General features: G+C 45.8%; 1 protein-coding gene across 2 annotated transcripts; it reads left to right on the forward strand.

Annotated features, from left to right (window-relative positions):
* Positions 1 to 357: 357 nt before the first annotated feature.
* FGFBP3 (fibroblast growth factor binding protein 3) lies at positions 358 to 8,770 on the forward strand. 2 transcript variants are annotated; one of them, XM_084773771.1, is made up of 2 exons: positions 358 to 375; positions 7,101 to 8,770. In XM_084773771.1, the coding sequence occupies exon 2, from the start codon at positions 7,156 to 7,158 to the stop codon at positions 7,897 to 7,899; it is 744 nt and encodes a 247-aa protein (XP_084629897.1). In that variant the 5' UTR covers positions 358 to 375; positions 7,101 to 7,155; the 3' UTR covers positions 7,900 to 8,770. The 2 variants fall into 2 exon arrangements, with proteins under 2 accessions (XP_084629897.1, XP_084629896.1); XM_084773770.1 differs by lacking the exon at positions 358 to 375 and adding an exon at positions 6,078 to 6,837.
* The last annotated feature ends 9,190 nt before the right edge of the window (positions 8,771 to 17,960 follow it).

Below are 17,960 nucleotides of genomic sequence, written 5' to 3' on the forward strand. Positions count from 1 at the left end.
CCAGCACGTGGGCCTGCGCGCGGTTGGCCCGTCGGGCTGCGCTTGGAGTGTGATCTGCGGTGAAGGCTCGAGAAAGAGTGCCTGGTCTTAAGCTTAGAGAGGGACATAAAAAGAGGTCTTTATTTTCCAGAGAAGGATGGAGACTACCTAGCTAAATTCTGAAAGTTCAAAACCTCGCTTTTCAAGTGTTTTCCATCCTGGCCCTACCACCCCGCTAGGCTGCTTCCGAGCAGGAACTACCTAGGGACTCCGGCCCCGGTCGCGAAGCTCAGGGCGGGGTGAAGTCTAGGGAAACCTGCAAAGGGCAGGGTGGGGTGGGGCACGCCTATAATCCTAGCACCTGGGAGGCTGAGGCAGCAGATTGTGAAACTGGAGGTCAGTCTGGGCTACATAGCGATTTCCCAGCCAGGACTTTGCAGTGGCTCCGAGAGGCGGAGGGGAAAAGGAGGAGGCTCAAGTGTATGCCATTGTTTGCCAGAAGTTCTGCATAAATTATTTGACGTGTGCCTCCCTCCCTCCTTCCACCTTCCGTTCTTCCACTGCTAAACACTCTTATTACCTGCTGTGCTCTCTTCACCACCGTGGAATTTATTTTTATGCCAGTAGTCAAACTAGTATTTCTCTAGTTTGGGCAAGCCCAGTTTATAGGCCACTGACAGATTAATCTTCAAAAGGTATCTGTCGTGTCATTCTTCCACTTATAAAACATGCCCATTAGCTTCTCAGTCCCTTTTTAGAAGTTATGTCTCAATCCTGGAGTCTGTTTGGTCATCTGTAGACTGCTGTGAAAATAAAATGAGGTCGTGCATCTAGAAAAGTTCACAAGAACTTAATGAACTATAAAGTGGAGGTCTATAGGAGGATATGAAGCGAGCGCCTGCTCAAGGGCTGCGCGGGTGACTTTACATTAGGTCTTCCGGTTGTAAGGCGAAGCTGTAAAGTAATGTGATGTTTTCCCAGTGTTTGTTATTTGATAGTGCCGCGGCTAGAACTCGGGACCTCACACATGCTTGCCTAGTGCTTTAACACTGAGTTACACCCTCAGCCTGCAAAATAAATTGTAATCTTCACTTGATAAGTGAAGACCTAAAGGTTTAAGTAATAGCTCCAAGAAAAGCCGGGCGGTGGTGGTGCAGGCTTTTAATCCCAGCAATCGGGAGGCAGAGGCAGGTGGATTGCTGTGAGTTCGAGGCCAGCCTGGTCTACAAAGTGAGTCCAGGATAGCCAAGGCTACACAGAGAAACCCTGTTTCGAAAAACCAAAAACAAACAAACAAGCAAAAATAGCTCCAAGAAAGTACTAATATGTGTTTTTCATTCCTTCAGGGGACTAAGGTTCACTTCCCAGTAACCACATGGTGGCTCACAACCATCTGCAATTGCAGATCCTGAGGCTCTGATGCTGCCTGACTTATGTGGGCATCAAACACACATGTGGTGCACATGGGTACATGCAGGCAAAAATGTCATACATGTAAAAAGGTTTTTCGAAAAAAATAAACATGGCTGGAGAGATACATGTTGGTAAATGCTATCTGTCTGTATTTATGTAAAGACACAGTGTAACCTCTGAGCCCAATATACAGAGGAAGGAAAAAAGCTATAGAATTCTACGCATTACCACACAGGGGCCTAGCACCCTCCAGCCTCCAGCAAGGCTAAGGGCTAAGGGAGCTAGAGGGCTTCTCTTCTTTTCCCCACAGAGCATGGTGTTAGTATTGAATCCATAGTTTTTGAGACAAGAAAATATAAAAATGAATTTAGAAGAGAAAAGTGAAGATGCTTTTCCTGTTGTAATATTGCTCAAGGTAACCCCCATCTCTCCCTCCCCGCCCCCCACCATCCCGGGTTAGGAGAGACCTCAAAACAGGGCAACTGAGCACAAGAGAGGGGTGGGGGAAATGGCATGCAACTTGCTCCCAGGAGCTGGGGAAAATTAAAAGAAAAAGAAATGTTTAGAGATTAGAATCCATCAGTCTTCTGTGCTAGTCGTCCCCGACTTCATCCTCCTCGCCTTCCTCCATCGTCTTCATCTTCACCTTCATCATCATCCTCTTCATTAACATCTTCCAACCCTTCCTCCTCTTCCTCTTCTTCATCTGCCACTTCTCCATCATCCATATCAGGAACCAAATAGTGCTGCAAGGGATTTGGCCAAGTGCCATCTTTGATGACCTTACCTAATAATTTCTATTATTTTTGGATGGGAAGTACCCCAGATATGAAGGATTAGAGCAAATGGCATGGGATGTGAGGCCGGGAGGTAACGAGGTACTTTAGGGGGGTGGGATCTGTCCAGCCCCAGGTGAAGTAAGGCTTATTAAAAAAGCTATCTGAAGCCAGGCGTGGTGGTGCATGCCTTTAATCCCAGGACTTGGAAGGCACAAGCAGGTGGATCGCTGTGAGTTCAAGGCCAACCTGGTCTACAAAGTGAGTCTAAGACAGCCAAGGCTACACAGAGAGATCCTGTCTCGGAAAAAAAAAAAAGTCTATTTGGTTTTTATGTCTTTTACTGCTATGGTAGCCGGTTAAATATTACTGCCAAAATATTTGCATCTGTGGACTAATAGTAAACATTAATAGTCAAATATATTCTACAACAGATACATTCATGAGACAGAAAATAGAATCATGGTTGTCAGAGGGTGGAGAAAGGAAGAATGAGGAGTTATTCTTTGATAGGGAGAAACGTTTACTGTTCATTTTTACTTAGGGTGTGTGGGTCTGTGTGTTGTGTGTGTGGAGAAGGCCAGAAGCGGGGGTTGAATCCCCTGAAGATGGAGTTACAGGTGGTTGTTAAACACCTGATGTGTGTGCTGTGAGCTAAGCTGTGGAAGAGCACCAACAATCTCCTCAGTCCCACAGAGACAGACTTTTATGTGGACAAGTAAAGAAAATTCTAGAGATAAATGTAACCATGACAATCCACAGCACAAGTGTGGCTTTCTTACTGCTGCAGAGCTATGTACTCTTAAGAGGATACAATGTTTTTTTCTTTTTCTTTTTTTCCTGTCATAAAAGCCTCTCATTTATTGTTCTTGGTATCACTTACTTTTAGGTTCACATTTCCCACCACAGCTCCTCTCCATACAGTGACTAACGTGAAATGTCACTTGTTGGCCCAGGAGGGGTGGAAGCTTGACTCTGGGCCAAAAGAGCACTGGCATTTCACGTGAGTCCCTTCACGTGTCACACCCTGTGGTGTGGATGGATTCGACAGCAGCCACACTTTCCCTGATAGGTGGGTTACCTTTTCACACTGTCCTGGATGCCCAGGCTGGAGACCATGCAGTTCAGGAGGGCAGGCAGGACAAGCAGCAGACCACAAAGGAATGGTCACAGCGGTGGCTCTCCGGCTAAGGCACAAGTCTGTCTTAGCTCTTGTTCCCCTCACTTGACATCAGCTCCCCTCAGTCCCAGGAGCCAGAACCACCTCTTGAGGTTCTGAGAACCAATGGGCTCTGTGCTTTATGTGAAGGCTCTCAGTACCAGGCAGCTGCTCCCTTATAAAGCCCTCACCATGGGCATGCTAGGCTGCTTGCTGAGTTACCGGGAGACTACGCTTTAGGATCTGTGATGGGGGAGGGGGAGGGGCTTATGTGGTTAAGACTAAGGTGCTTGGGCTTAGTAAGGGATGTGGATGCCCCTCCACTTGGTCACCCAAGGTTAAGATGCAGGGGCCAGGCCAGACCCCCTCCACTCTTGCTATCAGATAGTAGGAGGCACTGTAGCAAGTTAGAGGCTACTGCTGGACAGGGGACAGTTCTCTAAATGGACTCAAAGGCTCCATCCCACTTTCTCCAATCCTGCAATCTCTTTTCTTATAAGAGGCAGCTAGAATGCAGTTGGGAGGAGAGGGAGGGAGTTCAGGGCTAGGACGGAAGCAGTGAGACAGTGGGACAACAGTAACAGAGGGGAGTAATGAAACCCCTGTGTTCACACGTGAAACTCAAACCCTCAAGAACACACACACACACACAATGGGAGAGCTGAAGAATAAAAAAGAAAGGCTCAAGAACATTCTGCAAACCACTCACAATTGATGTAGGCCTTAACGTGCCATGCCCAGTTGCTGCTGGGATCAGACCTCCCTCTAGAAAGATGTTATTTTTAGTCGTATGTATGGGTATGTATCTATGTGACAATATGTACATGTGAGTGCAAGTTCCCATGAAGGACAGAAGTGAGTGAAGTGTCCCCTAGAACTGGAGTGACATGTGGCTATGGGCAACGTGATATGCCTGCTAAGAACCGGATTGCGGTTCTCTGCTAAAGTAGCAAGTACTTTTCACTCCAGCCCCTACAGTGCTAGGAGTTATCTTGTGGTTTGTTTCTTTGCCTGTTTGTTTTTGAGACAAGGACTTGCTGTAGCTCAGGCTGGCCTGGGCCTCACTGTGCTGCCCAGTTTAGCAACTATCCGCTTCTCCTGCTTCAGCATTTAAAGTGTCAGAATCACAGGCGGGAGCCACCGGGCTACTCCTGTTCTGCATCACTCACCCTGGTTTTGGAACGTATCTTGCTTTTTCTGACGGATATAGCCAGCCATCTGTGTGCCCTCCCTTTTTCTTCTTGGAGCAGTGCCTCTGACAGCAAAGCTCATTCTGTGGATCGCACAATGCCACAAGATGTCGCTGTTTAGTTGAAAAATCTGTTCCAGTGCCATGCAGTCCTTGGTAACACCAGAGCAATGGAGGACGGGGTGGGTAGTCTGTGACTCTACTTTTGGTACTTTACTTGTGAGAATATTTTTCTGAGAAATTTAGAAGGCCAGGCGTGGTGGTACATGCCTGTAATATTAGCACTTGGGAGGCAGAGACTGGCAGATCCCTGTGAGTTTGAGGCCAGCCTGGTCTACAAAGGGAGTCCAAGATAGCCAAGGCTACACCAAGAAACTCTGTCTCCAAAGAAAGAAATTTAGAAAGGGTTTCCACCTGTGAAATGTACTACTTACTGATAATCACAAAACTTTTGTTATTGTTCCTGTTTTGATACTGTTAGTGTTTCTTAAAGCCATAAGTACCAATTTGTTTTTATTAAAAATTTAACTGAAGCCAGGCGTGGGTGGCGCACACCTTTAATCCCAGCACTCGGGAGGCAGAGGTTGGCAGATCTCTGTGAGTTCGAGGCCAGCCTGGTCCACAAAGTGAGTCTAGAACAGCCAAGGCTACACAGAGAAACCCTGTCTCGAAAAAAAAAATTAAATGGTAAAGCCAGGTATGGTGGTGCACATCTTTAATCCCAGCACTCAGAAGGCAGAGGCAGGTGGATATCTGTGAGTTTGAGGCTAGTTTGGTCTGCAAGGCGAGTCCAAGACAGCCAGGAATGTAACACAAACCCCATCTCAAAAAAACAGTTATTATTGTTTTCATAGTTAATATTTTTGTTATAATTAGTACCAAAATTAGAATAGAAAATTCAGTGTGGGGGTGAAATGAAGGCCTTGAATACACTAAGCAAGTCCTCTACCAGTGAGCCACATCCCCACTCCCTGGACAAATAAGTGCTTTAACAAACAACAAAAAAAACAATTTTATTTTTACTGTGTGTATGGGAGAGCATGTGACATTGTGTCTGAGTGGATGTTGTAGGACAATTTTGTGACATCAGTCTTCATTTCTAACTTTCATGGGTCTCACCAGCCGGTTGGCAATGACCCCTTGACGTAAAAAAAGATCACATATACTATGGGGCTAGAGAGAGAATGAATATAAAACCCCGAAGTTTAAAAATAGCTTTCTTAAAATACAAAGTCACAGTCAGATACACAGTGAACTCAAGGTACAAGGGAGAGGGGGACTATAAGATGCCTCACCAGGTAAAGGGGCTTGCTGCTAAGCCTAATCATCTGAGTTCCAGCCTTCAAGTCTTGAGACCCACACAGTGGGACAAAGATAGTAGATGCCTGAAACTTGTTTTCTGACCTCCACAGTGTGTTGTAGCATCCCAGCACATACACAGACACAGACAGACAGACGGACACACACACACACACACACACACACACACACACGCGCGCGCGCGCGCGCGCGCGCGCGTGCGCGCCAAATAAATAATAAGTAAATAAATGTAAAATTATTTTGAATTTTATAAACTTTATTCTAAAAGTCTTGCAAATTAAAAAGAAAAATCACACAGCAAAATTAATCAGACCCAAAGTCCATCACTCCCCTACAGAACAGGTTAATAAAATATCACCATTTGAATTTGCATTACTTTCCAACTAGAAACCTTTAAGTTTTGAAAGTCATTTAGAACTAATTGATCACACCCCCAAATAGTTAAAAATCCAAAATATCCACCCTCTGATGAAAATATAGAACTGGGTGATATGAAAAACAGACTGAATTAGTGAGGCCTTCGAGATGACATGGCAAAGGCGCTTGCCTCTGGGCCCCACAAACTGAGCTGGATCGCTGGATCCACATGGTGGAGGGAAAGAACCGACTCTTGGAAGTTTTTCTCTGACTCCTCCCACATCCCCGCCCATGTACAGGGAATAAGTACATGCAGTGCAAAAAGAAAAAGGAAACCGTGCAAATAGTCAAATATATTCTTCAGATAAATATCTAAACGTTTGGAAAGAAAAGCAAGTTTTGCTAACATTTGCCTTATTTTCAGCGGTGGAAGATACTTCTACGGCTTGTGGATCTGCAAGCGGGTGTTTGTTCAGCAGCGTGGGAAATCCAGTATGAGAGCCGTCTAGGGTGAGGCAGAGAGGGGGAGGCCCCTTCTGTCCCATTGATAGCAGGTTCATTCAAGGGGACCATTTAAAACAGACTAATCCCTTATGCAGTCACTCTCTGCTCTAACAGCGCCTCTCCACCTCCTCTAGAATCCGGTAAGCTACAAGTGCACATATGCAAAGATTATTTTGAAATTATTAATTAGACTTCATTTTGCTGTCTTAGTGAACAAAATTATCTAGTTTCCAAAATGATTTCTTAACCAGTAAGTTGTTCTCCTACGACAACTCTTTAGAGGAGATCCTTGGCAGAAAACTGAGAACATTGGTTTCCAGAAAGTCGGGGCAGGGGACTTGGCAGGTTCCAGTCCCTAGGGAGAGAGGGCTGTTCCGGACTCATCCGTTGCCTTCATTCGCAGATCCGAGGATGCTCCTCGCCGCGTGCTGCCTGTGCTGAAGCCCCAGGGATCCCAGATGAGTGGGACGACCGCCGCGGGCATGAGTCCTCCGAGGCCGCGGGCGTCGCTCTCTCCACTACCGCTGATCTTGCTGCTGGGAAGCTGCCTCCTCTCGGACGCCGGGAGGGACAAGGGGGCAGTAGGCAGGGAGGCGGTCCCGGCCTCGGGTCCCACCGGCGGCTCCACGGGTCGCTTCGTGAGCCCCGAGCAGCACACGTGCAGCTGGCAGCTCCTAGTGCCCGCCTCGGGGACGCCGACGGGCGGAGAGGTGGCCCTGCGCTGCCAGGCCCCCGGCGGAGCGCGCCTGCAGTGCGCCTACCACGGGCATCCCGAGCGCTGCGCCACCTCCGGAGCCCGGCGCTCGCACTACTGGAGGCGGCTGCTGGGTGCGCTGCGCCGGAGACCGCGGCCCTGCCTGGACCCGGCACCGCTGCCACCGCGCCTGTGCGCCCGCAAGAAGGGCGGCGCCGAGCTGCACCCGTCCGTGCGTCCCGCCGTGCAGCCCCCGCCCAGGACGCGAAGCCGGGCCCGGCCGCGACAGCCCGTGCGGTCCCCGGGCTCGCAGGCGGAGGAGAGGCCCACGCAGGCGAAGACCCACGCGGGCGGGAGGAAGGCGGGCTCCGACCTGGTCCCGGAGCCTCCGGCGGCAGCCGGACTCAAGCCGGACGGGCTAGACCAGAATGCCGAGCTCACCGAGACCTACTGCGCCGAGAAGTGGCACTCCCTTTGCAACTTCTTTGTCAATTTCTGGAATGGCTGAGGCTGCGGGTCTGGCGGGGTTTCCAGGGGTAGGTGCAGCGAAGCAGAGTGCAGCAGCCGGGGCGGGAGGCTCAGGGCGTCTTGGACTGGAGAAGCGGGATGGAGAGTAGGCAGGAGTCCGGATTCCAAAATGGATCAGGGGTCAGGGTGGGGAGAATCTGAGGCAGCAGATTTTTGTTTTTTTTGTTTCCCCCCCCCACACATAGTTCTGATTTAAGAGCAGAAGAAATAGTGGTTTATATTAAGTGTGCAAAAACTGTAGACTAGGGAGAGAAGCTGAGAATAGCGGGAATGAAGTGACTAAAGAGGTGCAAATCTCTCCTAGGAAGTGGATATAGTGTATATTAACACGTTTTTATTAAACTGTAACCGTGAGTAGGAGCCTGAGACAGTTCAATTGTTCAGAGTCTTGGCTATTCATCGGAATGAATGACTAGTCTCGTATGCCCCCCTCTTGCCCCCACCTTTTCTGGATGGTTATGAACTCGGGGTGTTCATCATGCCGTCTATGTAGACTGAAGCCTTATGGGTGTATAAGCCAAGACTGGATTATACAGATAGTTGCTTTTCAGTTCCTTTACCACTTTTTAGCTGAATTTTGAACCTACTGTCCTGAAAGTTCATTAAGTACCAAAAATCGCAAGTGAGTTTTAGAAGTTTGGTGCTCTGTAGATCTTCAAATACAAGCAAAACTCTCCGAGTCTTTACATTTGATCACACTTTAAAAATCAGCTGAAATGTAAACATGTATCTCAGTCGTTTGGGCCCTTATCTCTTGTATAATTAAATTTCAGATTTGTTCACTTTTAATATGATATAATGACCATCTTTAATAAAAGAAAAAAAGGTGGATTTAAAGAATTGTAAAACGATGGAAATTCTGCTTGCCATCTTTCCTTCTCTCCCTCTTTCTTTCTTTCTGGACTCTTTGTAGACCAGGCTGGTTTCGAACTCTGCCTCCCTGAGGCAGGCATGCGCCACCATGTGTAGCTAATTTATTTCTAAGTACACCTTTATCGAAATGTCCCACACTGCATGTGTTGTGTGTGTGTGTGTGTGTGTGTGTGTGTGTGTGTGTGTGTGTGTGTCTGTCTGTCTGTCTGTCTGTCTGTTTCTGTGGGTTTGAGACTCATTTCCTCAGGACCATGATGAAACTAAAAAATTGTATAAAGCAAGAGTCACTAACAGATGGCTACACGGATGTGTATTGTTCTGCTTGGAGTTCACAGAGCTCCGTCTCTCTCTCTCTCTCTCTCTCTCTCTCTCTCTCTCTCTCTCTCTCTCTCTCTCACTCTCCCTCCCTCCTTGCCCCCCTGTTTCCTTCTCCTCTTCCTTCTTTTCTTCAATTTGAATTATCTGTCAGCATTTTTTAAAGCTGTCAGCATTTTAAGATGAAATAGTTTCATATAAAACTCCAAAGTTCTGATTTTCTTGAAACAAAATCAGAAAATTTGCCAACACTGGTGCTGTCTTCCCACACTGTAACAACTCGCTGACTGTTGGCTACCTCTCTTTGGACTAAGTATATTTTCTAGAGTTCTTCCTCACTCCAGGGCATCAATCAATGTGTGTGTGTGTGTGTGTGTGTGTGTGTGTGTGTGTGTGTGTGTGTGTGTGTTCATATGCATATTTGTGGGTGGCTATGCACCTGTGGAGGTCAGAGTTGTCTGCCAGAGTTGGAGCTGGTTCTCACCTTCCAGGGTGTCCTGGGGATTGAACTCAGGCTATCAGCATTGACAGGAGGCTCCTATACCAATCGAGGCATCTTGCAGAGCCCCTAAACATACATTTTAGATGGAGATGGTTGTGCTCTGCAACCCAGGCAGGCATTATATGAGCTCTGCAGTCTCCTGACTCAGCTCCCAAATGGCTGGGGTTAAAGGCATGCCCACCATGCCCAGTTATCTTTTATTAGCTTATATTACCAGCCTGAGCTCAATGCTAATGGGAGCCCCTCCCCCCACCCAGTGTAATACCTTCCCGCTGTACTCTTTCCCTTTAAAAATAATAGTAAGTATTGGGGGCTGGAGAGATGGCTCAGAGGTTAAGAGCACTGGCTGTTCTTCTGAAGGTCCTGAGTTCAATTCCCAGCACCCACAAGGTGGCTCACAACCATCTATAATGAGATCTGGTGCCCTCTTCTGGTGTTCAGGTGTACATGCAAGCAAAACATTGTGTGTATCTATGATAAATAAATAAAATCTTTAAAAAAATAATAATAATAGTAAGTACAACAAATCCCTGACTTTTTTGTTTTAATTTGCCTCTATGGAATAGAAACTATTTTAATGCCCCCCCTGCCTTCTTCCCACACTCCTTCCCCCCCCCCCCAACAGAATTTCTCTGAGTAGCCTTGGCTGCCTTGGACTCCATTTATAGACCAGGCTGGCCTCAGACTCACAGAAATCCACCTGCCTCTGCCTCCCAAGTGCTGGGATTACAGGTGTGTGTCACTGCATCCAACTTCTTCTCCTTCTCCTTCCTGGTATTTTTGTGCTCAAACAATTGTCAGAACATCAGGTAGGCTTGTTTGATGGTAGGCTTCTGTGGCCTAAGCACTGATCCTTAGATCAAATTCTTAGTGGCCAAGGAAAGGAAACTCAAGGTATCTGGACAGCATCCTCAAGAAATATGGCCCAGCACGCGTGCTCTCTAAAAAGGCAAGCAAAAAGCACGCATCTTCAGAAAGAAGGAATGGAAGTGAACCTGTGCTGGCTAGAACCATGGCTAGGATCATGCTTTCTGCTCACTGGGAAAAAGGACTGCCAATCTCTCCCGGTATGCCCTCTGATGGTCTGACAAATTTCTCAGAAAGAAGGGAAGGCCACATTCTGTGTGTCCAAGCACACAGACGACCACATGACCCCTGCTCCCCGAGAAGAGATGTGCTAGGACTCTGGCTCAGGAACAAAGGAGAGGGAGAGGAGTCAGCTGCTCACGGTGGAAAGGAAGAGTCCCGCATCCTTCCCTCTGCCCTTTGATTGACAGCTAAGCCCCAGCGCATCAGGTCTGCATGGAGATTGGGTTAAGTCTGGGGTTTTTTTTAAAAAGCATACGCATCGCCTTCTAAAACCAGACATGTAGTTCTCCACAGAGATAATAACATGAATTAGCAACAAGCATAACATGTGGAGTACACGATGTAACCCAAGAAAGATGGCAGACCTCAAAGAGCCAGAGAAAGGCAAGTGACATGGTCAGGGAAGGAGAGAAAGCCTCTGTGTCTAGGACATCTAGAAAGGTGTGGAAGAGCACTTTAGAAAGACAAACCTCAAGCGGGAAAGGACTAACTGAGACTCTAACACGAGCAGTCTGGTCCTGGGAAAACATGAATGTTTCCCCCCAGGGCACATCCAGAGTGGAGGGCGAGTGGCCAGCGTGTCAGTGCTGAGCTCAGAAGGTGGCAGAGAGAAAGGTGCTGGTAGCTCTCTCTCTTTGTGTGGGAAAGAGCAGTTATCACAGACATGAAACCATCTGGTTCTAGTCGTGTTTTCAAAGTTATTTGGCACTCAGGAGACAGAGGCAGACATCAAGAGCTCTATGAGTTCAAGGCTAGCATAGTTTACACAGTGATTTCTAGACCAACCAAGGCTATATGGTTAGACTCTGTTTAAAAATAAATAAATAAGCAAATTTAAAAGAAAAGAGATCTTAGCTGGAGAGATGGCTCAGACATTCAAAGCACTGTCTGCTCTTCCAAAGGTCCTGAGTTCAATTCCCAGCAACCACATGGTTGCTAATGAACATCTATAATGAGATATGGTGCCCTCTTCTGGCATGCAGGTGTACATGCAGACAAAACACTGTTTACATAATAAATAAATTTTGAGGGGGTGGGGGAGAAAGAGAGAGAGAGAGAGAGAGAGAGAGAGAGAGAGAGAGAGAGAGAGATCTGCCTTCTGCCTTAAGATATTGGTCCAAAGCCAGGCACAGTGGTCAGTGGCACACACCTGTAATCCCAACACTCGGGGAGGCAAGCAGAGGCAGGCAGATTTCTGCGAGTTCAAGGCCAGCCTGCTCTACAAAGTCAGTCCAGGACAGGCAAGGCTACACAGAGAAACCCTGTCTTGAACCTGCCCTCCCTCCAAAAAAGTTCATAAAATGCTAACTTTCTATCATACATCTTTGCCTAAGCATAATTATCACCTGAAAGGTTTTAATTTTTTTACATTCTGTTGATTGAAAGAAAACTTGGGGTTAAACTTTCCATTCTCATTTTCAACACAAAGTTGGCTAAAGAGAGTCCCTGAAAAGATCACCATAGATGTGCGGACAGCCAACTGCAGCCTTCCTCCATCTTTGAAGCTGGCAACCATCCCATCCACTGATTGCATCTTTTTTTTTGTTTTGTTTTGTTAAGTTTATTAATTTTCTGTGTATGGGTGTTTTATCTGCAAGTATGTCTGTGTACCATGTGCATTGCCTGGTTCCTTAGGAAGCCATAAGAGGGTGTAGAGCTGGCATAACATATAGGTGTAATCTACCATGTTGTTGTTGGGAATCGAACCTGGGTCCTGTGGAAGAGCAGCCAATACTTCTAACTACAAACCACCTCTCTAACCCCCACTGATTGTGTGTGTGTGTGTGTGTGTGTGTGTGTGTGTGTGTGTAATTTCACTTTTTTACCTGACTCTCTTTTATATTAAGAAGAAGAAGGGCTGGAGAGATGACTCAGCCATTAAAGGTTAGGCTCACAACCAAAAATAGAAGAAGAAGAAGAAGAAGAAGAAGAAGAAGAAGAAGAGAAAGAAGAAGAAGAGAAAGAAGAAGAAGAGAAAGAAGAAGAAGAAGAAGAAGAAGAAGAAGAAGAAGAAGAAGAAGAAGAAGAAGAAGCAGCTAGGCATGGCATGGCATAGTGGTGTTCATCTTTAGTCTGAGCACTTGGGAGGAAGGCAGGCAGATCTCTATGAGTTCAAGGTCAGCCTGGTCTACAAATGAGCCCCAAACCCAACAAATCTATATAGGGAGACATTGTCTTAAAAAACCAAAATAAGTAGCCAGGCACTGTGGCACACACCTGTAATCCAGCACTCAGGCAGGCAGAGACAAACAGATCTCCGTGAATTTGAGGCCAGCGTGGTCTATACACCTAGTCCAGGACAGCAAAACCCTGTCTCAAAAAAGCCAAAAACAAGGGGCTGGATGCCTCAGGGGTTAAGAGCACTGACTACTCTTCCAGAGGACCTGAGATTTAATTCCCAGCACCCAAATGATGGCTCACAACTGTCTGTAACTCCAAGATCTGACATCTTTACACAGACATACATGGAGGCAAAACATCAATGGACATAAAATAAAATAAACAAATTATTTAAAAACAAAAATGAAATAAGTTAAAAAAATAGCAATGATCTTATAGTTCCATTGGGACTATCTAAGGTAAGTTGTTTAATAACCCTAATTTCCCCCATTTCAGTCTAACTTACAAATTCTGGGCATTGAGACGATGACATCTTTGGAGGGTCATTACTCTGCCTATCAACAAGTGATATACTATAATCCAACAAACTCTAAAACCAAGAAATGGGTCAAAGAGCCAGCGTGGCAGAGCACTCCTGTAATCCCAGCATTTGGGAGGCAGAGGCAGGTGAATCACTGTGAGTTTGAAGCCAGGCTAGTCTACAAAACAAGTCCAGGACTGCCAAGGTGACACAGGGAAACCCTGTCTGAAACAAATAATAAGAAATGGGACAAAGAAAAGCATTATATAATAAGAGCTAGTTCATGCCAGGCAGTGGTGGCACACGCCTTTAATCCCAGCACTTGGGAGGCAGAGGCAGGCAGATCTCTGAGTTTGAGGCCAGCCTGGTCTACAGAGTGAGTTCCAGGATAGTCAGAGCTACATAGAGAGACCCTATCTTGAAGAAGAAGAAGAAGAAGAAGAAGAAGAAGAAGAAGAAGAAGAAGAAGAAGAAGAAGAAGAAGAAGAAGAAGAAGAAGGAGAAGAAGAAGAGAGCTCATTCATAAAGTAGTAATCCTAATGTGAATGTATATAATAACAACTGCAGTGCACAAAAAGGAAAAACCAGGAGGTGAGAGGCCAGCCAGATGGCTGAGTGAATAAAGGCATTTGTCTCTAAACCTAAAGATCCTAGTTCTATCCCTGGGGCCCACATGGTAAAGGAAGAAAACAAACCCTCTCAAATTGTTCTCTGACTTCCACATGTGAACACATACAAACATGCATAAACACACAAAAATAAATTAACTAAAGTAAAAATTTAAGGGGAAATATATAAAATTGCAATTATATCTGAGGAGTCTAATATTTCCCTCTTGGCAATTGAACAAGAAGACAAAGTCAGGGGTCTGGAGAGATGGTTCAGATTTAAGAGCACTGGCTGTTCTTCCAGAGGACCTGGTTCAATTCCTAACACACATAGCAGCTCACAATTGTCTATAACTCCAGTTCCTGGGCATCCCAGACCCTCACACAATCATATATGCAGGCAAAACACCAATGCACATAAAATACAACAAAATAAATCATAAAAAAATAAGATAGAAGAAGCCAATCAGAAGCAGGCACGGCCACACAAGCTTGTAATCCTAGCACTTAGGAGGGGGAGGCAGAGAATCATAAGTGTGATGTCAGTTTGTGCTACACAGTGCATACCCCTGGCTCCCCAAAAAAGGAGAGGAAAAAGTCAATAAAGATATAAAACATTTGAACAACATTATCATAAAACAGGCTTGATTGACACATATGATGAGGTAGTAACAATAGACGACATGTTCTTTTCAGACCAACCTAGTACAGTCATTGATACAAAGCATATTCTGAACAAGACAAATTGCAACCCACTTTAAACAGCTAAACTAATGCAAATTATGTTCTCTGATGAGAAAATAATTAATCTAGGAACCAACTACAGTAGGAAACTCTCCAAATATTTTAAAAAGTAAACAAATGCTTCCAAAATAGTATGTGGGTCCTAAAGGAAATTAAAAATACTTTGAATCATATGAAATTGAACCTGAAACAAAACAAAATGTGTGGTTGTAGCTGAAAAAGTACAGGACATAGACAATATTAGGTGTGTCTATTAGCAAAGATAGTGGCGGAGGTAGAAGAGAAACCAGATACCGTCAGGTTTGATATCCAGGGAAGTCTGAAGTTCCAGGGTTAGACATCAACCTCTGGAGAAGTTGGAAGCACACTTTTAACCCCAGCACTCGGGAGGCAGAGACAGGTGGATCTCTGTGAGTTCAAGTCCAGCCTGGTCTATGTAGTGAGTTCCAGGACAGTCAGAGCTACATAGTCAAACAAAACCAACAAAAATAAACCAAAATAAAATAAGAGAAAAAAAAAAAAGAAAGAAAGAAACCATCCTCTGGGCTGCTGTGGGACCTGTTGTTTTGGGCAGGGTTTATTTCAGTGGTTGAGAACCTGTTTTGTTTAAACAAGATGGGTGGGAGAGGAAGCAAAACGGAGGGGGGGGGGCAGGGAGGAAGCCTCTGATGCCTCCATTGTTCATTGTGATAAACTAGCAGTTATTCACCCAAATCTGGACCCCTCTTGTTTTCTTGGCTGGGTGCCCTGAAGCCAGGGACATTTTATAGCCTTCCTTGTACAGAGGTATGATAAAATGATTAACTTTTTGCCAGTGATTTATGCAACCTCAACTTCACTATGCTTAAAGAATATGCTGCTTGCCTTGGATTTTCTTTCTTTTCTCTCTATTTCCTCCTCCTCCCCCTCCTCTTCCTCCTCCCTCCTCCCCCTCCTCTTCCTCCTCCCTCCTCCTCTTCCTCTTCCTTCTCCTCCTCTTCCTCCTCCTCTCCTCTTCCTCCTCCTCCTCCTCCTTCTTCTTCTTTTTCTGGGACAGGGTTTCTCTGTGTAGCCTTGGCTGTCCTGGACTCAATTTGTAGACCAGGCTGGCCTTGAACTCACAGCAATCTGCCTGCCTCTGCCTCCCTGAGTGCTGGGATTAAAAGTGTGTGCCACCACTCCTGGCTGCCTTGGATTTTCTTTTCCTCAGAGTTTAGGCGAAGATGCACCAGAAACCGAACCTTAGCCATGCAAAGACGTGTGGTACCTTAAGGATGACAGAGGAAGACAAAAGGTCGAGGAAAGGAGAAAGGAGAGAGTTGAGTAGGAAGGGTCTCAGCACCGCAGGCCTGCGAAAACCTCAGCCATGCCTTGGGGAGTCATAGCACAGACATTACTCAATAGAGAATGCTATGCTGGACAGGAATGGCCCATTCTCTGCAGGTACAGCCACTTGTAGTGGCCCAAGCAAAGCACGGTCTGTAGGAATTGTGTGTTCTGAGCATGCTGCTAGTAAGAGGCAGCTGGCTGTCATGGTCACACCACATCCAGTCACCACAGGGTCCAATTTAAGTGTCTAGATCCTATAGCTGCCAAACAAATCAATGTAAGGAAGACTGTTTCAGTATCGCTGAGAAGAGATTTTGGTATTTTCCCTCCCTCTCACTCCCATGAAATATTATAGAAAACTTTAAGTATCAATGTATGCAATAGAAACTAGCATACATGGGATCATGCAGCTGTGTAACCGTGAGCAATCCACTTCCCCTCGCGGAACCTCAGTTTTCTCATTTGTAAAATAAGGATGGTCAAAACAGTACTCTCACCACGGGACTGTAGAGAGGTTTAAAGGGGATGCTACATAGAGCCTAGTGCCTCCTGACTTCGTGGTTGCAAGTGTGTAGTAAGACTATTGTTAACGCCTATTTTCTTTTGTGCATCAGTGTAGACTTCAAAAAGGAGATCTCCAACTGAAACAGTAATATAAGATGATTACTGGCAGCTCTTCATCTCAGTTTGGAACAGCAAGAGAATAAATAAGTGGGGGTCAGGTCGGGTGTGGCTCAACAGTAGAGTTATGCTTGATTTGTGCAAAGACTGGGCTTCACTCTCCAGTACCAGAAACTGAAACGAAAGGTGGGGGGGGGGGCATAGAGGAGGTGTAGAGTGAATTCTATGGTGATAAGAGCGGAGTGAGATCTGACTCTCACACGAACTCTGGTGCCGCTTTTCTGACCACGTCCCCTGGATGGAGAGGCCTGGGGGCACTCAGAGGAAGAATAGCAAGTTACCAAGAAGAGACTCGATATTCTAAGAGCATATATAGGGGGAGGAGGTCTCCCTCAATCACAGGCATAGGGGAGGGGAGAAGGGGGGAAGTGGGAGGGAGGGAAGAATGGGAGGAAACAGGGGACAGGGCTAACAATCGAGATGTAATATGAAAAAATTAATTTAAAAATGTAAAAAAAAAGCCCCCCCCCAAAAAAAAGAGCGGGACAGCACTCTCATCTCTAATGTAGAAGCACAGAGTGTGGGGGAAGGGGAGTTGGGAGGTTTGGGGGAGCTGAGGGGCTGAGAGGGGGGTTGGGAAGTCTTCAACATGAACACTTGAAAGGAGAGGAGAGTTTGTTCGTAAGTGGTCTTAGAGCCTAGGGACCGCAGCTGACCTCCCAGCTCCGCAGGTTTCCTGTAACTTCAAAGAACGGCTTTTTTTTAGCTCCTGAGCAATGCTTACAGATGCAAGGCTTTGATGAAGTTACTCTGAGTTTTGTCCCCCCTGTGACCTCTGGCTCATCACATTCAAAATTCTCTCCTTTTCAGATATAAAAGCAGCCATAAAGGCACCCCAAACTCCTCCTCCTCTCTCTCTCTCTTTTTTTAAACCAAGAAGCCTACTTCAATCATATTAAAATCATCAGGACTGAGGTTGTGTGTAGCTCAGAGGCAAAGCAAGTGCTTTGCATGCACAGTGCTTTGTGTTTCATCCCTAGCACTGTAGCCGGGAAAGAAAGAAAGAGGTGGCCATCAGATAGAGACAGCAAGACATTAATTAACGCAATAGAAACGACTGCTGATAAAAGCAGCGCAAGGTAAAAGTGAATGCCGCAGGGAATGCGTGAAAGCCATATGAAAAAAAAAAAAACAAAGAAATACTTCGGGGATAGAAAACACTCAAATGAAAACATATGGATTACCATTATTACATAAGTACATTAATATTTAAACTGCTTTCAGCAATTAATGTATATATATATATTTAAATCTAATTAGAATTAGGATTTTCGGATCTG

The sequence above is a fragment of the Acomys minous genome (assembly GCF_964271855.1).
Source record: "Acomys minous genome assembly, chromosome: 2".
Classification (NCBI taxonomy): domain Eukaryota; kingdom Metazoa; phylum Chordata; class Mammalia; order Rodentia; family Muridae; genus Acomys; species Acomys minous.

Coding starts and splice junctions, on each gene's coding strand:
- FGFBP3 (XM_084773771.1), top strand. CDS start 7,156: ATGAGTGGGACGACCGCCGCGGGCATGAGTCCTCCGAGGCCGCGGGCG.